The sequence below is a fragment of the Heteronotia binoei genome, chromosome 21 (assembly GCF_032191835.1).
Source record: "Heteronotia binoei isolate CCM8104 ecotype False Entrance Well chromosome 21, APGP_CSIRO_Hbin_v1, whole genome shotgun sequence".
Classification (NCBI taxonomy): domain Eukaryota; kingdom Metazoa; phylum Chordata; class Lepidosauria; order Squamata; family Gekkonidae; genus Heteronotia; species Heteronotia binoei.
The window spans coordinates 179,997,369-180,023,228 of record NC_083243.1 but is presented as its reverse complement, the minus strand read 5'-3'; the positions used below and the strand labels follow the sequence as shown (position 1 = coordinate 180,023,228).

The following is a 25,860-nucleotide window of genomic DNA, read 5'->3' as shown; positions in this document are numbered from 1 at the left end:
GTCCTGCCACTAACACCTTGATGGATTAAAATATGCAGCATACTTGCAAGCAGGGTTGCCAAGTCCAATTTAAGAAATATCTGGGGACTTTGGGGGTGGAGCCAGGAGACTTTGGGGGTGGAGCCAGGAGCAAGGCTGTGACAAGCATAATTGAACTCCAAAGGGAGTTCTGGCCATCACATTTAAAGGGACGGCACACCTTTTCAATGCCTTCCTTCCGTAGGAAATAATGAAGGATAGGGGCACCTTCTTTTGGAACTCATAGAATTGGATTCCCTGGTCCAATCGTCTTGAAACTCGGGAGGTATTTTGGGCAGAGGCACTAGATGCTATACTGAAAATATGGTGCCTCTACCTCAAAAAACAGTCCCCCCAGAGCCCCAGATAACCGCGGATCAATTCTCCATTATTTTCTATGGGAATAAATCTCCATAGGGAATAATAGAGTTCCCAGCAGACATTTCCCTCCCCTCCCCCCGCTTTCTGACGACCCTAAAGCGGGGGGGGGGGCTCCAAACCGAGGGATCCCCTGCCCCCATCTGGGGATTGGCAACCCTACTTGCAAGGAGGTAGTTAACAGATCTACAATAAATACAAAGTTGTGCAGTGTTAACCAGCTATATAAAAAGCAAAACAATTCATTTTAAAAGTTGGTATTTAAAAAATGAAAGTTTAGAGCAGAGAGTCTGTTAAATTGCAGGGGGGGGGGGGGAGAACCACAATGCCACTAAAGTCCTGCAAACATCTGGAAATTTTGCATGGGATGAAACTTAAAAGGCCAAGCAAGTGCAATCTGGGACCGGTCCTCAGCTTGCTCACACACAGAATTCTTTTGAGTAATTTTTAGCTCATGTTTACACTGTACCTAAAATTTAAGAGTTGGCGCTTTCCTGACATACTCAAGGAGACCATTTCATATTCAAGGAGACCATTTCATAGGACAGAGCCCCCTGCAGATAAGACTCAAGATGGAACATAAGAACATAAGAGAAGCCATGTTGGATCAGGCCAATAGCCCATCCAGTCCAACACTCTGTGTCACACAGTGGCAAAAATTTTTATATATACACACACACACACACACACACACTGTGGCTAATAGCCACTGATGGACCTCTGCTCCATATTTTTATCTAAACCCCTCTTGAAGGTGGCCATGGTTGTGGCCGCCACTACCTCCTGTGGCAGTGAATTCCACATGTTAATCACCCTTTGGGTGAAGAAGTACTTCCTTTTATCCGTTTTAACCTGTCTGCTCAGCAATTTCATCGAATACCCACGAGTTCTTGTATTGTGAGAAAGGGAGAAAAGTACCTCTTTCTCTGCTTTCTCCATCCCATGCATAATCTTGTGAACCTCTATCATGTCACCCCGCAGTCGACGTTTCTCCAAGCTAAAGAGCCCCAAGCGTTTCAACCTTTCTTCCTAGGGAAAGTGTTCCAGCCCATTAATCATTCTAGTTGCCCTTTTCTGGACTTTCTCCAATGCTATAATATCCTTTTTGAGGTGCGGCGACCAGAACTGCACACAGTACAGTGGAGGAGAGGCAAATGAAAAGAACCTAGAAAAAAGACCTTGAGCAAAGCATTGCTGCCTGTACTGGTTCCCACAGGGAGAGAGTTCTTTGACTGTGAAGGCCCCAGGCTGCAAAGGGCTTCCCAAATAAGAACCACCACCTTCAATTAAACTCAGAAATAAATACGCAGACGATGCAGCAATCTCAGAAAGAGACAGAAAGTTATTCATTCTTTCTTTAAAAAAAAAAAAATCCCCTGGTAAAGTCATCGTTTTATTAACTACAAATGATGGCAAAAAATATTTCAAACATTTACAAAAAAACCAAAAACAATACAGAATCAGTATAAGCGACAGCCACAAAATGTCTTGCGCAGCTTTGCAGCGCAAGGAAAGTACTGATGCTTTTTGCTGTAAAGGCTTTGCAAATGTACTATACGTTATAGAGGCACTGATCTCTGGGAAGTGCTCAGCTCTTCTGCCCTTATCTGGGAGAACCGGGTTTGATTCCCCACTCCTCCACTTGCACCTGCTGGAATGGCCTTGGGTCAGCCATAGCCCTGGCAGAGGTTGTCCTTGAAAGGGCAGCTGCTGTAAGAGCTCTCTTAGCCCCACCCACCTCACAGGGGGAGGAAGGTAAAGGAGATTGTGAGCCGCTCTGAGACTCTTCGGAGTGGAGGGCGGGATATAAATCCAATATCATCTTCTTCTTCTTCTACATGGAAACCTTCCAGCATACTGCACAGATGAAGTGGTATTGACAATATATTAAAAAGAAACACATTTCAACATCAATGATTATATTATACTTAAAATAATAAAAAAAAGGGACTTCACTTTGGGAATGGTTCAGAAATCACCTTCGTTTCAAACAGGACGATCTTTTTCCTAGCCCAAGCATGCTTGTGTAACATGAATCCAACAGAAAAGGTTACTGCAATTACTGAAACCTCCAATAGCAGAAGTTGTAAAACCCTCTGTGCTGAAAGCTAATGTAGCATCAGGCCAAAGGCTAAATTCCAGGCGAGGTCACAAAGTCTCTCGCTGCTCTTCATACCACTGGAGGTCTGGAAGGTTGTAAATAAACTCAGTTTCACGAGCTTTCTATAAAAGGTGCCTCGCCTCAAGGAAAGCACTCCAGTTAAGATATTCCAACAACACCAAGATCTTGGGGGGTCTAAAACCCCATACGGTCACCTTGGATAAGACTTCATTCTGAAGCTGTTTTCTCCTTTCATGTCAGGGGCTTTTGACAGTTTTCTCCCATTGGTTGTGAGTCTCTTCTACACACACAGCCCACAACAACTTCTCTTCTGACACTACATTTTCATCCTTGCCTTAGTTAGCCGTTTAGGATAGGGAACAGTGGGGCAGTGATCACCCACAACTGCAGCACGTAAGACAATATTCCTGACAATCAACGGGCTGTCCAAATCTGGCACCATTTAGGCATCAGAACTTCCTAGGGTTGCCAAGTCCATTTCAAGAAATATCTGGGGACTTTGGGGGTGGAGCCAGGAGACATTGGGGGTGGAGTCTGGAGTCTTTGGGGTGGAGCCAGGTTGTGACAAGCACAATTGAACTCCAAAGGGAGTTGTGGCCGTCACATTTAAAGGGACTGCACACCTTTCAAATGCCTTCCCTCCACTGGAAATAACAAAAGACAGGGGCACCTTCTTTTGGGCATCATAGAATTGGACCTTTTGAAACTTGGATGGTGTTTTGAGGAGAGGCATTGGCAAAGGCATTGAGGAGAGGCAAATAAAATAAATAAATAAATAAAATGCTATGTTGCAAATCTGGCACCTCTACCCCAAAAAACAGCCCCCCTTCCCCAGAACCCCAGAGAATCAATTTTCCATTATACTCTATGGCAGGGGTAGCCAACAGTAGCTCTCCAGATGTTTTTTGCCTACAACTCCCATCAGCCCCAGCCAGCATGGCCAATGGCTGGGGCTGATGGGAGTTGTAGGCAAAAAAAAAACATCCGGCGAGCAACCATTGGCCACCCCTGCTCTATGGCAATCAGTCTCCATAGGAAATAAAGGAGTGGCCAGCAGACATTCCCCCCCCCCTTGCTTTCTGATGACCCTGAAGCAGGGGGAGGGCTTCCAAATCGGGAGATCCCCTGCCCTCACTTAGGGATTGACAACCCTAGAACTTCCCCTAGAATACAGTCAGGTCATCTTCAGAGGTCTTATGACTCCCACCATCAGAGGTGTGGCTGGGTGATAGGGAACACACAAGGGAGACTTTTCAGTGGTGTCTCCCACTGCACTCTCCCTGGTAGGGCTCACTGCTGATTCCCTAAAAGCTGCCACTACTACCTCCCTCCAGGCCACTACTACCTACCTCTTGGATCACCAGTGAAGGGATGATGGGTGGCACTGGCTGCTGTTCCTATCTGTCGGCTTGCCTTCTTCAGCCCCTGCATGGCTCCTTCTCCCCGGATATCACCTAGGGTAGGTGGCAGCAGTAGCCGCACTCTGGGGATGGAGGAAAGGCGACAGCATCTGACAGTACCAAGGCTCTCTTGTTTAGGGGAGTGTGAAGGCCACTCACTCAGTTGCTTGTGTTGAGCACCGTCATTGGCATCACCGGGGGAGTTGAAAGGGAGCATGTGAGCGACAAAGACAAATGCGGGAATTGCACAGGGGGCACTTAGTGGGGAGGCCTGCTAGAAGAAGAGGAACACTTGTTCCTTAGACCCTGTTTTTCTCTACCAAGGAGTCTCGGAGCAGCTTACAATCTCCCTTCCTTTCCTCTCCCCACAACAGGCACCTTTTGAGATGGGTAGGGCTGAGAGAATTCTGAGAGAACTATGACCGGTCCATGTGGAGGCTACATGTGGAGGAGAGGAGAGGAGAATTAAACCCAATTCTCCAGATCAGAACCCACCACTCTTCACTAGTGTTCCCTCTACACTGAGTTAGTGTGAGCCAGCTCACCCATTTTTGTCTTAGTTCAGGAAAAATAAGACTAATTTATGCAGTAGCTCACAACTTTAATGTCATTAGCTCATGAAGGAGAATTTTTGCTCACAAGACTCCACACCTTAGAGGGAATATTGCTCTTTACCACTATACCACACTGGCTCTCAAGGCATTTTGCCACCCTCTGAAACCTGGAAGAGGCCCTGCTTTTTAAAAATTGTTTGGATTTACCGCAAGCTTATTGTTTTTAATAACATCTAGGCAACCTATCCGGATGAATTAAGATGGGGCATAATAGTTTATCAAACAAGTACGTAACATCGATTGCCAGATTTAAGCAGAAGATCATCTATAAATTATTTCAAGTAAACTGCCCCATTAAGTACTTGATAGGAAAAGCAAATCGGAGTATCACCGCGACCAATAAAATAAACACCACAGAATTCTAAGCTGTTCTACTGGAACATCACTTAAGGGCAGACCACTTCCCAGAGGCTGGGTTATCAGCCTCTATTAACAACTTAATGCAGCTGCCGTATTCACTGAGTTACTCTCTGTTTAACAGCTGCTGGAGACGGTTTCCATTGTGCCTTCCTTTGTGAGTTCTCCAAGGACATTCGTTTGTCCCCTGAGCTTTGGTCTGATCCAGCATAGCCAGTTATGTCACATGACAGGACTGGCAAGCAGTGTTATGTTTTTCAGACTCTGTTCTAACCTAGGAAGGGTGAGGATCGGGCTGTAGGTTTCACCCTTATATGAACCATGTGCACCATTCATTCATTCCCTTCCCTCTCTCCATACCCCCAAACTTGTTTATTTGTACTCAATCTCTGGCTTTGGATAAGACAAACTGTTTGTGGTCTCTCACAGTCAGAAGTCCCAACAATGCCCTTTAGCAAACACCAAACTTAATTCCCTTCACTCTGAAACCGAGAGTCTAGCATCTCTAGGCAAGGCAACACAGAATACCTTGTTAACAGACAAGATGGAACCAGAACGATCAAGTTAAACATGTTCTGAAAAGCCTCCCTGCGGTCCACAAATAAATACCACCCACAAAGACAAGCGCGTGGAGTAAAAAAAAAGCCTTGCATTTCAGTTAGTCGCTTGTGCAATATCCATTACTTACGCTAGCAGTTTCATAATAGCCAGTTACTCTTTGATCCTTTGAAATCCTTTGGGAGGGACGGTGGCTCAGTGGTAGAGCATCTGCTTGGGAAGCAGAAGGTCCCAGGTTCAATCCCCGGCATCTCCAACTAAAAGGGTCCAGGCAAATAGGTGTGAAAAACCTCAGCTTGAGACCCTGGAGAGCCGCTGCCAGTCTGAGTAGACAATACTGACTTTGATGGGCCAAGGGTCCGATTCAGTATAAGGCAGCTTCATATGTCCACATATGTCCAATCCTTGGGAAGATCAGACAGATTGCTAGAACGTCTAACTAATTGCTAATCAAACCAGAATAACCTCCAGTAAAAGTGAAAGCCAAGGTGTGTAGGGGCAATTTAGTGACACTTCCATCAGTAAGTCAATGCTAAAAGGCCACCTCGGTCTTAACTGACTGACAAGTGCTACACAGTTTGTGAGGTTTACGAAAGGAACAGAATGGCAATCCCCAAACACCCTACCAACGAAAAGCTACTGCAAACCCAATCAACGGAAAGGCTCTGGATTACGAAGTGAATATGCTGAGTATTGGAGGCTAGCTGATTGATCGCATACAAGCTTTGGTAAGGATTGCATCAGATGCATGAAACACATCCGAAAGGACAAACGCTGCGAACCATAAAGTAAATTAACGGGATTACAGCTAAAGATAGCATGGATGGAATGGGAAAACTCAAGCAAGAATATTTTAGCATCAGACGAACAGATTTCGCAGCAGAAGGAGCTAAGCAGTGGGGTCAATACTGGGATCAATGTATTCATAACTGATCTGGAAGAGGGAGTGAGCAGTCAAGTGGACAAGTTTGCAAATGACACCAAATTATTCCGGATGGTGTGAAGAACTCCAGAAGTGGATGAGTGCCTGTCAACGTGGAAAATTTTTGAGTGGAATTCAGCGCGTAATCTGCGTGTGAAATTCATGAATATAGGATGTCGTGAATGCAGTTAGTTTAGAAGGCTATCTTTAAAGGGTGATTAGACAATTTCACTGAAGTGTATCCATCAATGGCTATTTGTTAACAATACTCAGTAGCCTTCTGGATACAAAGAGGCAACAACAAGGGTTGGATCTGGCCTCACTCCCTTGCTTATAGCCCTTCCAGAGGCATCTAGTGAACATCATGTGAGAAAGGATGTAGGACTACTTGGCATAGTCTGAGCCAATATGGCTGCTCTTTGGAGCCTGGCAACAGGAGCCAATCAGATGCCTTCAGAAAACCCACAAGTAGGCACCTAGGCCTACTAGGAAGAAAACAGTCTTTGTACTACTGCAGACTATCACAGATACTCTTTTTCAAGTTGTCATTTTAGACAAAGTAGTGTAAAGACATCAAAAAAAGGAGGTGCATTTTAGAAAATGGGACACCTGATCCAGAAAAAAAAGAATGCATATTTGGCTCCAGTATGCACATGAATTCTCTCAAGGTTTATCGCTAATCCGCTATTCAAGCTCTGAATGACAGCAAAAGTACAGTTTTACCTGGCACTCATGGGGGAAGTGGGGTTGTCAGTTAATAAAATAAAAAGCTTCTTTCTCCGCCATGCCCCCTACCCAGAGAAATCTGCAGAGACCATGGGAAACCCCAGAGCGCCAGCTCCACACTCAGCCAGGACCCTTTTCCACCAAGCCATCCCGCATAACATGCAGACAAGCAGACCAGCTGCCTGGATCTCTCTGGCACAGCCGGCTCCCAACAGCTCAGTGCAGACTGAGGAGAAGGAGACACCAGAGGACAGCTGACAGAAGTCCAGAGGCATCAAGTTGGCCGGCTGGAGAGTATAGACGTCTGAAAATGCAGCAGTGTGGTGACTAACAAGGAAATCAAGGGCAAGGTAACCAAGTTTTTCCTCTATTTCTTTTCATTCCCACACAGTGCACAGTAAAGGTCTATTACACCTGCTTACTAAAAAGAAGGCCTAACGTAGCCTACAATTCCCAAGTCTCCTCTTTCAATGAGGCGCACATTCTTGGGTTTTCAGGATACACCTCTAAGAGCACTTCTATGCCAATACATAAAGGAATAAGCAGTCTTTAGTATAAAATTAGTTTGCAGATTGCAGCACCAATCCTCCCACCGCAAGCTCCACATTACAGGAATGTACCGATCTCTGAGATCAACTACCGAGTGGACATTTATCGCTTAGAAGTCTGGAATGAGATGCATAGACTCGTTAGATATATAGGCTTGAGAAGGACTTGGTGTGAGCAGCAGGCAGCAACCTTTGGTTGCAAGCATGGAGAGGTGGAACAGATGGAAGGCAGCGTGAATTAATAGACGGAAATCCACTCAAACGGCATCAAGAGTTGGCTTTAGTAAACATAATCTGCACTGAGCAAACTCTTCTTTTATCTTCAAGAGGGAAGTGAACATTCAAAACTTTCTAACACTGGACCCCAAAGGGTACAATTATACTTGGCCAGTCAGTATGATTTCCACAGACGTGATACTTTTGTTCCAGCGTTCCCCAGAATACTCACACAGCCTTTTTTGCAATCAGCAACGGCATCCGTTTCTCGCTGTGGATTATTTGTATTTCATTCTGCCTACAGCCCTTTCTGGATTGGCAGCGCAGACCTCAGCGAAAGATTAAACAATGCCGAAAGCCCACAGCAGGAGCATTCTCAGTCTTATTCCTTGTTTCACTTGGGCAACCTTCCTGACTCCCTTCGAGGACAAAAATAAGCTTGCCAACCCCTTAATTTAGGAACCGCATACAAGTTTTGCATTCCAATCTCCAATCAAAAGATTTTTTTTTCCCCAGACCTGGCCTATGCAAAAGTCAGTGCAGTTCATGGAATTTGCACACAGAACAACGAATCAGCACCCGCCTCTTCCTCACAGAGAAGAACGGTTCTTGCCAAAGTACATATCGAACTGATTTCACATCAGTTTTGAAAATGACATGAAACCTCCTCCCTCTAGTCCTGCTTAAATTCAGCAAGGCTGAATTCTCCATCTCTGCCGGTAACAGAAAAAAGTTCCATCTTTTGTTCAACTATTGGGCAGGCATCCAGCTGGAACACAATACTGAACAAAGGGAATCAGGTGGAGGTGAGAGTCTTCCTTTTGCTATTGCAGAGTTCCATTTAAGCAAATTGTTTCCAACGATCACTACAACCAATGTGCCTAACCTAGTTGTGTCCCACTTCAGCAGCTTTCTCTTCCAACATACTTGGTTTTAAATAGCCACCATTTCATATTGTACACTATTTGATTAGGTTCGACATTTCTATCAGATGCTTTTTGGCATGTTACAGAGTTATATGACGAATCGGATAAATGTGCAGGAAGGTGGGGGGGAGGGGTTAATGCGCTGTCAGGGAGATTGTTCAGTCAGGTGCATATGCTATATAAAAGGATTTCAAAACTCAAATCAAATAATATTTGATTCAATGAACTTCCAAAATAAATTCAACCACAGTATACAAACAATTTAATGCACATCTGGGTTCATTTGACATCTTCTGGACCATCTTATATCCCACAATGTCCTTGATTTCCTGAATATCGTACCCAAATATTATGGGGTTCGTGTGCGTTTGAGTGTCTGAATGTGTGTATGGTTAAGCAAGTTTGCATCAATACATTTTTTTTTAAATTGTGGCTTTCTATCAAGATCTATTATAAAGGCACCGCCTTAAGATCGAGAAAGAATGGAGCAAGGGCTCAGTTAAAGGAAATGTATGGCCTGTCTGGTGAAAATGGCTTTCACATGCATTTTCAGGACCGTTTTGTCCCGTTTTTAGGCCTGTTCCTTCCCCTTTCCAAACATCACAGTGACACATACTAATGCAGGGGTCCTCAAACTACGGCCCGCGGGCCAGATGCGGCCCGCTGAGGACGTTTATGCGGCCCGCCGGGTTATGGCAAAATCAGACCGGAAGTGACGTTCGACCTAAACTCGCGTTAGCAACGCACACTTCCGGCACTGGGCTGAGGTGGCGGAGACAGAGTGTGAGGTGATACCGAGGTGAGGTGAGTTCCCAGGCCGGGGTGTGTGGTGTGGGGAAGGGAGAGAGATGCAGAAGACAGAGAACTGACGGCCCGCGGCCTTGTACAGTAACGGCAGTCCGGCCCTCCAACAGTCTGAGGGACAGTGAACTGGCCCCCTATTTAAAAAGTTTGAGGACCCCTGTACTAATGCAACATACATCCTCTTTCCCTTCTAGTTTCCCTTCTAGAGCCAGTTTGGTGTAGTGGCTAAGTGTGCGGACTCTTATCTAGGAGAACCGGGTTTGATTCCCCACTCCTCCACTTGGACCTGCTGGAATGGCCTTGGGTCAGCCATAGCTCTGGCAGAGGTTGTCCTTGAAAGGGCAGCTGCTGTGAGAGCCCTCTCCAGCCCCACCCACCTCACAGGGTGTCTGTTGTGGGGGAGGAAGGTAAAGGAGATTGTGAGCCGCTCTGAGACTCTTCGGAGTGGAGGGCGGGATATAAATCCAATATCTTCTTCTTCTTCTTCTTCTTAGGCAGAGTCCATTCTGATGCTAGTGTAATTAGATGCTCATGTTGAAAGGTTTTCCTTCATACAGATGAAATTTTAAGTAGCATGACACAGTGGCAAGGTTCAAAAATATCTATGATTGCCATTATATGAGTACGCTGGTGGTGGTGGTGGGGTGGTTGGCCGTTATGTTGTCCGTTCTGACAAGAACGTGTTTCTGAAACAATTGCGTCCTGAAGGCAACCAGAGCTAGACGTATGGGTCTGATTTCTAGGAGATTGATGGGAAGCTGTCCTTCGGATAGCAACCACCTGCCCTGGACAGGTTTGTCCTGAAGTATGGCCCCCCAACCCCCCAAGGTTGGCATCTGTGAACAGCTCTAGGGGTGAGGGAGGATGAAACATCTTGCCCTGGCAAAGATAAGTCAAGTCGGTCCACCACGGTAAACTCTTCTTGATTGGTAATGGAATTATCAAGTTCATGTCCTTTCTCGCCATGATTTGGCGCTGAAATGGCCGTAGGAACATTTGAAGAGGTCTGGAGTGGAATCTGGCCCATTGTATCATGTCTGCGGTTGAAATCAATAGTCCCATTAGTTTGGCAAGCAACATCAGTTGTGATGATTGGCTCTGGATGACCCTGACAGCCAGATCCCTGATGGTCCTGGCTTTGGACAGAGATGGAAACAGCAAGTTGCAAGTGGAGTCGATCACCACTCCTAGATGCTCCAACCTCTGGCTCGGCTGCAGTGAACTCTTTGCTATGTTCACAATGAAGCCGCGCAACTGAAGGCATTGAATGGTCAGATCTGTGTCCCGAAGAGACATCTCTTTGCTGTTGGATCTAAAAGGTCATCCAGATAGGGATGGACATGGATCCCCTTCTTTCTCAGCTGGACTACTGGATTTATTAAGCTCTTGGAGAAGACTCTGGGAGCTGTTGATAGACCAAAGGGCAATGCCCTGAACTGGTAATGTTGATTCAGTACCACAAACTTCAGGAAACGACAATGGGAAGAATGGATAGGTATATGAAGATAAGCTTTGGTCAAATCTATGGAGGTGAGATGCTCCCTTGTCAAAAGCGAGTCCATAATTAATCTCAATGTTTCCATTCTGAAATGACGTAATTTGATGTAGTGGTTCAAAAACTTGAGGTCCAAGATGGCCCTCCAGTCGCCATTCTTCTTGGGGACGGTGAAGAGGATGGAGTGCACTCCTTTCCCCCTCTCCGACCCCGGGACCGGTTCAACTGCTCGAATGTCAAGGAGATGCTGAATTGCTCTTGTAGTAATGAGACGTTTGTGACCTTGCTTGGGGGGTAGGTGATCTGACAAATCTGTCTGGTGGAATGCGGTGGAACTCTATTGAATGTCCCTCTTGTACAATTTCTAAAGACATTGATCCGCCTGAGAAGCATCCCAGGTTGTTGCAAAGTGGAGTAGTCGAGCTCCCACCGGTATCTGATCGTAGTCGTGCCTGCTTAGGCTTGGACTCTCAATCGGACTTGTCAATTTTGGAGAAATTGTTCGATTGAATTTGGAGCTGAATGAACTTCTCTTGAAGGAGTTCTTTGATGTCTCTCAATTGAACTTTTTGGAAAGGGTGTGATATCTGGCCAGGGAATGCTGAGTCTGAAAGTACTGAGGACCCCTTCTATTATTTCTCCAAATGGATTTGGGCATGGCCTTCTTTTTGTCGCGAGTCTCTATGAGGATCTTATCCAAAGCATCCCCGAAGAGACGATCCCATTGGAAAGGATATGCTGCCACTGTAGACTTAGAGAAAAAGTCAGCGTGCAAAGCCCGAAGCCATAAAAGGCGTTTAGCCACCGTAGTAGATGCCATAGCCTTAGAAGCAAACGTCAGAATGTCTAAGGTCGTGTCAGCAGTAAAAGATGCCGCCTTGAGGATGCATGAGGTGCCCTCTAACAGACCCCTACTGTCCTCTGGTAACATCTGGATTAATTTACGTACCCAAACAATGGACGCCCTGGAAACCAGGGAGGCCGTAGAGGATGCCTTCACCATCATGGCAACAGATTCATATAGTCTTTTCAAGGTTGCCTCAGCTTTTTTGTCCAGGGGATCTCTAAGAGAACCCTGGCCATCCTCAGATACCAGGCCCGAGGATTGTAGAGCCGCTACTGGACCGTCCACTGTTGGGGCCTGTAATAACTCATTAGTGTAAGCAGGGAGTGCGTACAACTTTTTGACTAAGTGAGGGAACTGCTTAAGAGAAGCTGGCTTTTCCCATTCAACTCTAACCTGTTTTTCAAAATATTCTGGGAATGGGAATACTTGCTCAGAAGTTTCCCCCCCCGGGGCAAGAACTCAGTATTTCCACTGGTTCTGGACTTAATCTTCTTTGAGTTAGCCACCTTGGCTTCCTCATCAATGGGCCCCTCCTCAATTTCTAATGCTGAAAGAGTTTTGGTTAGCAAAAACTGGTAATCTTCCTGACGGAAGAAATGACTAGCTTGCTCAGGTATTTTAACCTCTTCCTGTTCCTCCTCTGAGAAACATTCCTCCTCTTCCCTATCCTCCTGATTAGAGGCAGACGCTATAGATTCCGGCTCAGCAGGCAGAGGCTGAGAAGGGTGTAAGGGGGCCTTTCGTGCTGCCTTGGTAGGCCAGGTGAAAGTGGGGAAGGAGCGGGGAGGATCTAAGGGAAAGGACGATCCCTGTGGGAGAAGCCCCATTCGGGCACAAAAGGATCCCATCTCCTCCTGCATCGTTCGCCTAATAAAGAGCATAGCCTCTGGATTCAGAGGGTTGCTCGTTGGTATGTCACCCCCATCTTGGAAGCCTTCCAATTGTGGCTGCAGGTTAGCCCAAGCCTCCGGAGTGCCTGCCCTTAGGGGTCGGAAGGTCTGAGAGCTGAGCCCCGCACTTTCAAAATGGCCGCCACTGTTCTCTGCCGCCCCGAGGCACGTAGCAGGGGCTTCCATTACGCGCCGTTTCTTGGCGCCGGCAGTCGATTCATCTGCGGCTGCATTGGAAAAGGTGCAAACAAGCCACGAAGGCGAGTCGACGAAATTCGCCACCGCGAGGGGCGCGCCGTGCGTCTCTCCCTCCTCGTCAGAGAGGAAGCCGTCTCTGTTGCAGGCCATTTAGAAACGGCCCAAGTTGATCCTCCCTGCTGCTTTTGCCCAGTGAGGGAGAAAAGAAAAAGGAGGAAGAGAAATGGAAGGTAAAATAAGAGAAGAAAAAAGGCTTAGCCTAGACTTGTGCTGCTGCTCCCTGTAGAGGCAGGAACAAAACTGAGGGCGGGGTTATTCCGAAGGTGCCAACAGGAAGGTGAAAAAAGTGTTTCCTGCCTCCCTGAAGGAACAGTAGGAATAACCCACAGAGATGTCCGGCAACCTCTGAGGGAGAATGGCTCTTTATCACATATTCTGCACTCTATTCAGAATGAGACAGTAGCATTTATGTGAACGATTTCCCACTGTGCTCCCTTTACACATGTACAAGGAGCACTGCAATCCGAAGTGGTACCACCCTGAATTTTGTATAATCTGTAGAGCAGTTCTTGGTCTTTTCCACTACAGAGCTATATTTCAGAACCCAAGCCCCACATATCCATAGCTGATAACCAAACTCTCCCTGATCCCTTCCCATCCCCAGCAGAAGTCTTTCTCCCATGCCAATCAACCTGTGGGTGAGGATCCAGACTGGGTCATGGTGCTCTCACCAATGGGTTCTAAGGCTAGGAGAAAGGAATGGGGTGAGTTGAAAGAGGAAGCCATGGAAAGTTCAATGGCAAATCTGAGTTTGCTTTTGTAAAGTGGTTAAAACAGCCATGAAATGCAACCTGTTGTTTGGTAATGCTATCCATCAATATTGAGACATGAAAAATAAAATATAAAAACTGATTTAGTCTTAAGTGACGGAGAGTTTTTTTACATTTTATGGTTTTTTTGGGGGGGGGGGGCAATACAGAGTTCTTTTGCAAGCGGTCCCGAAAGTGTAGTAAAATTAGTAAGGAGTCCCATTTCAAAACAGTTTGAGAACCATTTTGCTATACTATTGTTCATCAATTACCCATTGTTCTCATTCACCCAGTGCCATTCACTCACCCCCCTCAGAAACTCCATACTCTTGCCAGATAGTGCCACTCACCCTCCCCTTCCTACACCAAGATCTTCCAACTCCTGCTCCTTCTCAGCATCTCTTTTTACCTCTCACATCTGTGCCCCTCCCTTGCCTCATCCATTTCCCACCTCCTGTTCCCCTAGGGCCCAAATCCTTCACCTCCCACGTCCCTTTCTACTTATGCTTTAAGAAGCAAAAGCCTTGGAATACTTTTTATGAAGACCAATCAAAATGACACAAGACAACATGCAAACTTTTGAATTCCAGAGATCTCTTTGTCAGGTTGGATGTTAAAAACTAACAAACAACACTTTAATAAATAAATAAATAAAAAATTTAAAAAGCCACCCCAAAAATGAAGACGGGGGGGGGGGATGTCTTAGACATTAAGATCCTGGCCTCTTTTTTCTTCCATAGTTTTTTTTGCGGGGGCAGGGGGGCATCCAGCCTGATGAAGAGCTCTGAAGAACTTGGACATTTTGCTGCGCTGTTTTAGGTGTTCTTAATGCAAAGTATTATATGGCTTTGGTTTTGGACCAATGGGACTATCTATGCGTTGTGTCTACCTGAAACCTAGTAAACCCATACATCTATTCCTATCCACCACCACCACAATATATCATTGGTTCCATTACTGCTGGGCCAACTTTGTTCCAAACCTTTCTTGAATGTCCTTCTCCCCTATGCCAGGTTCAAACCTGCACTTGAGATGAGGCCAGATCTCCAGCCCATGGCTTCCCTGAATTCCCCACATGCATCATTTTTCAAAAATATCAAGATGTTTGTCTGTAGAGGCAGAACCGAGTAAGAGACCAGTGGCACCTTAAAGACTACCAACATTTGTGACAGGGTAGAGCTTTCATCAGTCATTGCTGGAAAAGTGAGCAGGGACTCACAAATGCTCAGAACCTGCTGTTAGTCTTTAAGGCGCTACTGGATTCTTGCTCTTTTCAAAAATATCAGGTATTTTAGCCGTTCAACTACCGGTAACTCCCTGCTGGTTTTTCAGCATTAACACACCAGTGCCCCCCCCACACACACACACTCATCCCTCTTAAATACTTCCTGTGCCTCCTATAAACCCCACACATCTGGGTGGCTCCCCTCAATTCCACATGTTCAAATGGGAGTGCTAGAACACACTTTCCATCCCAGAGCTGAATCTGAACAGCTACAATATAATCTAGAAAATGCCTCTGAACACATGCAGAGAATCATCTCACCTACCCAGAAAACTGAGGCAGATTTAAGGACTTAATAGCAAAGCCCTCACAATCATCTATCCTTTTCCTAAGAAGCCCCCCCACATACTCAGTACTAACTTGGAAATGATGGCCTCTTTCCTGAAAGCCTTGTGCATGGGGGCGACCGTGCGGTAACCCAAACACTCTGCGCATGCTTAAAGGCATTCTGTTTATTTCCAAATCCTTTACTAAAAGCGATTCCAAAAAGCATAAGAAGCCCGGGAAAGTCCCGGGTCAAATGAAGTCCGCCGTGTTTGGTACGTTTCAGGAAAAGACTGCACATGCCCAGAGACCTGCCCATGGCCACCCACACTCCCAAACACTCTGCACATGCTTCAAGGCATTCTGATTATTTCCAAATCCTTTACTGAAAGCGATTCCAAAAGCATAAGAAGCCCGTGGCCAATTTCGCACTAGACCTTTAACCCTGGTTTATCCCTGTCCCCAAGCTGACATTCTACACTAAAATCATAGAATCATAAAGTCACAGAGTTGGTTTCTCTGATTCTAATGTAGAATGTCAGTTTGGGGACAGAGTTAAACCAGGATTAAAGATTTAGTGCGAAATTCTCCGCACATGCCCAGAGACCTCCCCATGGCCACCCGCGCTCTCAAACACTCTGCACATGCTTCAAGGCATTCTGTTTATTTCCAAGTCCTTTACTGCAAGCGATTCCAAAAGCATAAGAAGCCCGGGAAAGTCCCGGGTCCAACGAAGTCCGCCGTGTTCGGTACGTTTCACGAAAAGACACTCTCCGCACATGCCCAGAGACCTGCCCATGGCCACCCGCACTCCCAAACACTCTGCACATGCTTCAAGGCATTCTGATTATTTCCAAATCCTTTACTGAAAGCGATTCCAAAAGCATAAGAAGCCCGTGGCCAATTTCGCACTAGACCTTTAACCCTGGTTTATCCCTGTCCCCAAGCTGACATTCTACACTAAAATCATAGAATCATAAAGTCACAGAGTTGGTTTCTCTGATTCTAATGTAGAATGTCAGTTTGGGGACAGAGTTAAACCAGGATTAAAGATTTAGTGCGAAATTCTCCACACATGCCCAGAGACCTCCCCATGGCCACCCGCGCTCTCAAACACTCTGCACATGCTTCAAGGCATTCTGTTTATTTCCAAGTCCTTTACTGCAAGCGATTCCAAAAGCATAAGAAGCCCGGGAAAGTCCCGGGTCCAACGAAGTCCGCCGTGTTCGGTACGTTTCACGAAAAGACACTCTCCGCACATGCCCAGAGACCTGCCCATGGCCACCCGCTCTCCCAAACACTCTGCACATGCTTCAAGGCATTCTGATTATTTCCAAATCCTTTACTGAAAGCGATTCCAAAAGCATAAGAAGCCTGTGGCCAATTTCGCACTAGACCTTTAACCCTGGTTTATCCCTGTCCCCAAGCTGACATTCTACACTAAAATCATAGAATCATAGAGTCACAGAGTTGGTTTCTCTGATTCTAATGTAGAATGTCAGTTTGGGGACAGAGTTAAACCAGGATTAAAGATTTAGTGCGAAATTCTCCGCACATGCCCAGAGACCTCCCCATGGCCACCCGCGCTCTCAAACACTCTGCACATGCTTCAAGGCATTCTGTTTATTTCCAAGTCCTTTACTGCAAGCGATTCCAAAAGCATAAGAAGCCCGGGAAAGTCCCGGGTCCAATGAAGTCCGCCGTGTTCGGTACGTTTCACGAAAAAGACACTCTCCGCACATGCCCAGAGACCTGCCCATGGCCACCCGCACTCTCAAACACTCTGCACATGCTTCAAGGCATTCTGTTTATTTCCAAAGTCCTTTGCTGAAAGCGATTCCAAAAGCATAAGAAGCCCCTCTCCGCACATGCCCAGAGACCTGCCCATGGCCACCCGCCCTCCCAAGCACTCTGCACATGCTTCAAGGCATTCTGTTTATTTCCAAAGTCCTTTGCTGAAAGCGATTCCAAAAGCATAAGAAGCCCCTCTCCGCACATGCCCAGAGACCAGCCCATGGCCACCCGCACTCCCAAGCACTCTGCACATGCTTCAAGGCATTCTGTTTATTTCCAAAGTCCTTTGCTGAAAGCGATTCCAAAAGCATAAGAAGCCCCTCTCCGCACATGCCCAGAGACCTGCCCACGGCCACCCGCACTCCCAAGCACTCTGCACATGCTTCAAGGCATTCTGTTTATTTCCTTTACTGCAAGCGATTCCAAAAGTACAAGAAGCCCGGGAAAGTCCCGGGTCCAATGAAGTCCGCCGTGTTCGGCACGTTGCAGGACAAGCCGCTCTCTGCACATGCCCAGAGACCTGCCCACGGCCACCCGCCCTCCCAAGCACTCTGCACATGCTTCGAGGCATTCTGTTTATTTCCTTTACTGCAAGCGATTCCAAAAGTACAAGAAGCCCGGGAAAGTCCCGGGTCCAATGAAATCCGCCGTGTTCGGTACGTTGCAGGACAAGCCGCTCTCTGCACATGCCCAGAGACCTGCCCACGGCCACCCGCCCTCCCAAGCACTCTGCACATGCTTCGAGGCATTCTGTTTATTTCCTTTACTGCAAGCGATTCCCAAAGTACAAGAAGCCCGGGAAAGTCCCGGGTCCAATGAAGTCCGCCGTGTTCGGTACGTTGCACGACAAGCCGCTCTCCGCACATGCCCAGAGACCTGCCCATGGCCACCCGCCCTCCCAAGCACTCTGCACATGCTTCAAGGCATTCTGTTTATTTCCAAAGTCCTTTGCTGAAAGCGATTCCAAAAGCATAAGAAGCCCCTCTCCGCACATGCCCAGAGACCTGCCCACGGCCACCCGCCCTCCCAAGCACTCTGCACATGCTTCGAGGCATTCTGTTTATTTCCTTTACTGCAAGCGATTCCCAAAGTACAAGAAGCCCGGGAAAGTCCCGGGTCCAATGAAGTCCGCCGTGTTCGGTACGTTGCAGGACAAGCCGCTCTCTGCACATGCCCAGAGACCTGCCCATGGCCACCCGCCCTCCCAAGCACTCTGCACATGCTTCAAGGCATTCTGTTTATTTCCAAAGTCCTTTGCTGAAAGCGATTCCAAAAGCATAAGCCCCTCTCCGCACATGCCCAGAGACCTGCCCACGGCCACCCGCCCTCCCAAGCACTCTGCACATGCTTCAAGGCATTCTGTTTATTTCCAAAGTCCTTTGCTGAAAGCGATTCCAAAAGCATAAGAAGCCCCTCTCCGCACATGCCCAGAGACCTGCCCACGGCCACCCGCCCTCCCAAGCACTCTGCACATGCTTCGAGGCATTCTGTTTATTTCCTTTACTGCAAGCGATTCCAAAAGTACAAGAAGCCCGGGAAAGTCCCGGGTCCAATGAAGTCCGCCGTGTTCGGCACGTTGCAGGACAAGCCGCTCTCTGCACATGCCCAGAGACCTGCCCACGGCCACCCGCCCTCCCAAGCACTCTGCACATGCTTCAAGGCATTCTGTTTATTTCCAAAGTCCTTTGCTGAAAGCGATTCCAAAAGCATAAGAAGCCCCTCTCTGCACATGCCCAGAGACCTGCCCACGGCCGCCCGCCCTCCCAAGCACTCTGCACATGCTTCGAGGCATTCTGTTTATTTCCTTTACTGCAAGCGATTCCAAACGTACAAGAAGCCCGGCAAAGTCCCGGGTCCAATGAAGTCCGCCGTGTTCGGCACGTTGCAGGACAAGCCGCTCTCCGCACATGCCCAGAGACCTGCCCATGGCCACCCGCCCTCCCAAGCACTCTGCACATGCTTCGAGGCATTCTGTTTATTTCCAAAGTCCTTTGCTGAAAGCGATTCCAAAAGCATAAGAAGCCCCTCTCCGCACATGCCCAGAGACCTGCCCACGGCCACTTGCACTCCCAAGCACTCTGCACATGCTTCGAGGCATTCTGTTTATTTCCTTTACTGCAAGCGATTCCAAAAGTACAAGAAGCCCGGGAAAGTCCCGGGTCCAATGAAGTCCGCCGTGTTCGGTACGTTGCAGGACAAGCCGCTCTCTGCACATGCCCAGAGACCTGCCCATGGCCACCCGCCCTCCCAAGCACTCTGCACATGCTTCAAGGCATTCTGTTTATTTCCAAAGTCCTTTGCTGAAAGCGATTCCAAAAGCATAAGAAGCCCCTCTCCGCACATGCCCAGAGACCTGCCCACGGCCACCCGCCCTCCCAAGCACTCTGCACATGCTTCGAGGCATTCTGTTTATTTCCTTTACTGCAAGCGATTCCAAAAGCATAAGAAGCCCCTCTCTGCACATGCCCAGAGACCTGCCCACGGCCACCCGCCCTCCCAAGCACTCTGCACATGCTTCGAGGCATTCTGTTTATTTCCTTTACTGCAAGCGATTCCAAAAGCATAAGAAGCCCCTCTCTGCACATGCCCAGAGACCTGCCCACGGCCACCCGCCCTCCCAAGCACTCTGCACATGCTTCGAGGCATTCTGTTTATTTCCTTTACTGCAAGCGATTCCAAAAGCCCGGGAAAGTCCCGGGTCCAATGAAGTCCGCCGTGTTCGGCACGTTGCACGACAAGCCGCTCTCTGCACATGCCCAGAGACCTGCCCACGGCCCCCCGCGCTGCCCCCTCCACTCACCGGCCCCTGGGTGCTCCACGCCGGCGGCGCCGTACTCGGAGGCGTCCCTCCGCCGGGCGCAGGTGCCCTGCCCTTGCACGAGCGCTTGGAGCGGCAGCTCGGCGCCGGGACTCGGGTAGCAGCGGAGCCCGGAGGCGCAGCGCGGCGTGTAGACCCCGCAGGGCTCCGCCTCGAGGCGGGCGCACACCCGGCAGCAGCCGCAGCCCGGCTCCCGAACCAGCTCCGGGCACACGGCGGAGCCCGGTCCCGCCGAAGGGGGAGGCGGCGGCGAGCAAGCGGCCAGGCGCTCGGCGGTGCACGGCGGGCAACGGAACAGCACCTCGGGCAGCCCCAGCGCCGGCGGCGCCCACAAGCTCAGCCCGAGCCACAAGTAGCCGCTGGCGACGAGCTGCTGCAGCCGCACCATCCTGGCAGCGCCGCTTGACCGAGTGACCAACCGCGCGCCCGCCGGCCGGGCAGGTGCTGCTGGGCGAGCGGCTGGGGAGCGCCCCGGCTCCGCTGGGTCCTAGAGGCAGGCGGCCAGGCAGGCAGGCAGGCAGGCGGTCCCGCGGGAGGGCCCACCTCGGCCCACCTCTCGGCCTTGGCTTACTCGCGCCCTCCCGAGCCCCGGGGCTGGAAGCAGCCCTCCGAGCAGCAGCAGCAGCGGCGGGGGAGGAAAGGCTCAGCAGCGGGGAGGAGGGTTGCCAAGCCCAATTCGAGAAAGAGCTGGGGACTTTGGGGGTGGAGCCAGGAGACTTTGGGGGGTGGAGCCAGGAGACATTAGGGCTGGAGCCAAGGTCAAGGCTGTGACAGGCATCATTGAACGCCAAAGGGAGGGCTGGCCAGCACATTTAAAGGGACGGCGCACCTTTTCAATGCCTTACTTCCGTAGGAAATAATGAAGGATAGGGGCAGCTTCTTTTTGGGGCTCATAGAATTGGACTCCCTGGTCCAACCTTTTTGAAACTTAGGGAGTATATTGGGGAGAGCCACTGGATGCTATGCTGAAAATCTGGTGCCTCTATCTCAAAAAATAGGGCCCCCAGATACCTGCGGATCACTTCTCCATTATTTTCTATGGGAATAAGCCGCCATAGGGAATCATGAGTTCCCAGCAGACATTTCTCCCCCCACCCCCCCACTTTCTAATTACCCTGAAGCAGGGGGAGGGCCTCCAAACCGGGGGAGCCCCTGCCCCCACCTGGGGATTGGCAACCCTACTTTCTCCCCCCCCCCCTTTGCATCCTAAGCCGACGAACTCCGCGCCACTCTCATGGCCCTGAAAACAAGTTACGGGTTATGTTCCTAATCTACCTCGCAGGGTTGTTGTGAAACTAAAGCAAGGTTACTTGACAGATCTTTAGTTTCTGTCTTCACGACACTCATTAACAAACAATAAGCGTGGCGGGGGGGGGGGGGATGATGATAAACTTTACCGACTCTGTAAGAGTATGGAATTTGTATGATACCAGATTTTTGTTAATACAAAACAGACCGTAGGGATTAGGAATTCCTATTCCGCTGCCACCACATACTGCAATCCTCTGTACAGTTACTTGGAAGAAAGTCTTCTTGAATCTCTGGGGGATGACTTCCCAAATCAGGAGATATAGGACAGAGTTAAACAGCTGCTTGTATATGTTTCTTGGGGGTAAGTCCTACTGAAGTCAGCAGAAATTAATTCTGAGTAAATATGGATCAGATAGGCTGTGCATGGGTATTCCTAATGCAGGGAGCACATGGAGGGGGGGGGGGAAGTGCCCTATGTAAATGTTAGTGAGGGGCCCTATTTATCTGTGATGCCTTCATAATGGAACCCTGCCGTAATGTCATTATGCCATTGTGCTGTTGTTGGTTGGGTGATGCTGCAGTAGATTGGCCTAGCTCTCACCAAACACTCTTCAGTTGCTATCGCAGCCGTTTTCCGTTCTCTTGAAATGGTAAGAAGTCAAGGGCCGTCTTGAAATGACTCAGAAGTCCAGCATGTGCCAATGAGACTGAATTTTAATCCTCCAGGCTGAATCTGCCGTTTGTAGGATTTAAAAAAGAAAGGTGTCACTTTGGGAAGATTTCCGCTATCCCGTGGGCACTGTAGGGAAACCCAGCAAATGTTACAGCTACTCCCCCTCCCCACCCAACCAAAAGCCAAATTAAAAATAGTAGTCAATGATGAGTCATGTAGACTGAAAACACCTTACATCAGATGTTTAAGAGAGAGAGGAAGGAAGGAAAAGAAATGGGGGAGGGAGAGGTGGAAAGAAAGCCAGTTTAAATGCATTCTCTAAGCTTCTGTCTGGCTTGAAGTAGTTTAAAGAGAGAAATGCCTTCTCCAAGTTGGCTGACAGGGAGGTGAGGCCTTTGAGAGCCCCATAATATGTGTGAAAGAGCTACACGCAGGCTCCTAAACGACAGTTTGGCCACCTCTAGACAGATTCAGAGGCCTTATTTAAACTCTGGAGGCGAAAGAGCAACGAGGAAGCTATGAGTTACAGTGATCAGTAAAGCTGATTAGTCTTTTGATAGCCTGTTCTGTTTTACTAGTGTGAAATGTTGCTGAGAGATGCTCTAAATTAACAGTAAGATAGCTAGAACAAAAAGTCTACGGAATCTTTATCCTTCAGATGGCCAACAGTGCAGTGCTAATAACATTTTCCTGGAAATAAGCCCCGTTTAATAGACCTGTGAGTAGACCTGTTTAAGGCTGCTCTCTATATTTTCCAGAGGGGATATAGGACCCTTCCCAAAAATAGAAAAACGGATTCATGGGCAGGGCACATGCTTTTCTCTGCTCTTCAGCTCAAAGAAAAGAACTTTGGTTCTCACGGAGTAGCTTGTTCTTCCATCAGAAAGCACTGGTATACCAAGCCAAAGGTATAATTCCAGCAAAGCCCCTGCCTGTAAAATAAAATAAATAAATAAAAATAAAAGTTCAATGCCATTATTTAGCTAAGTGACGCAAACAACAATAATCTAACGAAATACGCTGTAGCGGTTAAATCGAGTGCTAAAAGGACGATCTACCCTTCTGGTGCAGGGAGTTATGAGATAAACACCGGCATTTTGGACTGTTTGTTCTGCTGCAAGATTCCAGCAAAGAACTGGCTTATTGTGAGTAGATGTGGGGTGAACTACTTGACCTTTGTTGTGTGCCCCCTCCTAAATGCTCTGTGGAGCGACTTAAATCAGTGTAAACTCCCCAATGGGGCATGTGCATGCTCTCAGAGGGCTGGTGATCAATTACATTTGGTGAGTTTTGCCACGTCAAAATGCACGCAAACTGCAGGATGAAATTTGCTTCTCTGCACAGTGAACACTACAGATAGTAGGCTTCCGAGAGGTTGCGGTCAACTTGTCGGGTTCATAAACAGCTACTACAGCGCAAACTGCTGCTTGCGTTGAAAATAGAAATTGTGTAAAATGAAAAGCGGGTCACCACCAAAGAATGGGAGCACTGAGAAAGAAATTAATTTGAAGATGCAGCCATATTGAGACTAATTTCGTCATTAATCACCACCATGCAGTCAAGTAGGGTTGCCAAGTCCAAATTAAGAAATATCTGGGGACTTTGGGGGTGGAGCCAGGAGACTTTGGGGGGTGGAGCCAGGAGACATTGGGGGCGGAGCCAAGAGCAAGGGTGTGACAAGCATAATTGAACTTCAAGGGAGTTCTGGCCATCACATTTAAGGGGACTGCACAAATGTTTAAATGCCTTCCTTCCATAGGAAATAATGAAGGATAGGGGCACCTTCTTTTGGGGCTCATAGAATTGGACCCCCTGGTCCAATCTTTTTGAAACTTGGGAGGTATTTCGGGGAGAGGCACTAGATGCTATACTGAAAATTTGGTGCCTCTATCTCAAAAAAACAGCCCCCCCAGAGCCCCCGATACCCGCAGATCAATTCCCCATCATTCCCTATGGGAATTGTTCATGGAGGTGCATGATGGCTCTGGGGGCGGGGCTTCCCCCACCGGCCAGCTGGCTGGGGGAGGGGGGAAGCCTGTAAAATGGGGGGATCCCCCTCTGGGACTTGGGGATTGGGAAGCCTACGGTCAAGACATGATGTTACATGGTAGATGCATGTGTCTTCTGGTAGTTTTATTGAGGTTGTCATACCCCACGTTTCTCCCGATGAGAACCCAAAGTGGCTTACAACATTCTCCTCTCCTCCATTTTATTTCTCTTAACATTCCCCAGAGGAAAACATTGAGTCGGTACTTACTCCCAGATACGTGAAAGTTTAGCTGGAAAGCAGTTGAACAACAGAGAGAAAAAAACCAGGTCAGCTCTACTGCCACTAACATTGAAGAATCTTGCTATTTCCTTGGTGGCAGTAAATCAAGTTTTGAAGTTGACTCCAGTGCTTATGAACCGAGCAACCAAAGTTCATGGTCAGACCCTAAAAAGTATCGGCAGGGTGAAGTGATTAGGAGTGTTGGACGAGGATCTAGGAAACCCAGGTTGAAATCCCCACTTTGCCAGGTAAACTTGCTGGGTGGCCTTGGGCACTCTCAGCCTAACCTACCTCACCAGGTTGGTGAGTGGATAAAATGGAGAAGAAAAGAACAATGTAAACTGCTTTTGTCCCACATCGGGGAGACGGATGGAATATAAATAAAAATGGGTCTAACCCCATCATGGCAACGCCTTACAGACAAGTCACACGCTAATTTATTACATTTACCATCCAGATTTGGGAATGATGGGTATCTCACCAGCCTCATGGGAGGGGTCCCAGTCTACTGTCTGTTATCTGTTCGACAGTTTAAACAGGCAGTACAAACTGAAAGACTTCAGTTAACATTCTATTTAAATACTCTTTAATGCTGGTCTCTCCAAAGTTGATGCAAAGTTCAGTTTCTTGATGTCAAGAGCCAGTTTGGTGTAGTGGTGAAGTGTGCGGACTCTTATCTGGGAGAACCGGATTTGATTCCCCACTCCTCCACTTGCACCTGCTGGAATGACCTTGGGTCAGCCATAGCTCTGGCAGAGGTTGTCCTTGAAAGGGCAGCTGCTGGGAGAGCCCTCTCCAGCCCCACCCACCTCACAGGGTGTCTGTTGTGGGGGAGGAAGATAAAGGAGATTGCAGGCCACTCTGAGCCTCTGTTTTTGAAAGGGCAGCTCCTGTGAGAGCCCTCTCAGCCCCACCCACCTCACAGGGTGTCTGTTGTGGGGGGAGAAGATAAAGGAGATTGTGAGCCGCTCTGAGCCTCTGTCCTTGAAAGGGCAGCTGCTGTGAGAGCCCTCTCAGCCCCACCCACCTCACAGGGTGTCTGTTGTGGGGGAGGGAGATAAAGGAGATTGTAGGCCGCTCTGAGCCTCTGTCCTTGAAAGGGCAGCTGCTGTGAGAGCCCTCTCAACCCCACCCATCTCACAGGGTGTCTGTTGTGGGGGGAGAAGATAAAGGAGATTGTAGGCCACTCTGAGCCTCTGTTCTTGAAAGGGCAGCTCCTGTGAGAGCCCTCTCAGCCCCACCCACCTCACAGGGTGTCTGTTGTGGGGGGAGAAGATAAAGGAGATTGTGAGCCGCTCTGAGCCTCTGTCCTTGAAAGGGCAGCTTCTGTGAGAGCCCTCTCAGCCCCACCCACCTCACAGGGTGTCTGTTGTGGGGGAGGAAGGGAAAGGAGATTGTGAGTTGCTCTGAGACTTCGGAGTGGAGGGCGGGATATAAATCCAATATCTTCTTCTTCAGTTATTCCTAAAGCTTCTAAGAGGAAACTCATTTTTATTTAATTATATACACCATAATAAAGCAACAGTTTAACAGATCCTAGCATGTAAATTCATTGTCTTCTATGATTGGGAGAAATCATGCGTGCCAATCATGAATCAAAATGGGACAATCCAACCAGTATCTTCAAAAGCAGAACAAAGGGAGGGAACAAAGATGTTCCCAGCCTGGGGCAGCGTTT

At 48.2% G+C, this 25,860-nt stretch overlaps 1 protein-coding gene across 1 annotated transcript in view; it reads right to left on the bottom strand.

Moving 5' to 3' along the window:
• The window catches only part of IGFBP2 (insulin like growth factor binding protein 2), a 109,457-nt gene extending 89,001 nt beyond the window's left edge, over positions 1 to 20,456 (bottom strand). The window contains exon 1 of the mRNA XM_060262708.1: positions 19,972 to 20,456. Coding sequence (XP_060118691.1) covers positions 19,972 to 20,377 — 406 coding nt within the window. The 5' untranslated portion in view covers positions 20,378 to 20,456. The remainder of the gene's footprint in view (positions 1 to 19,971) is intronic.
• Positions 20,457 to 25,860: the final 5,404 nt, after the last annotated feature.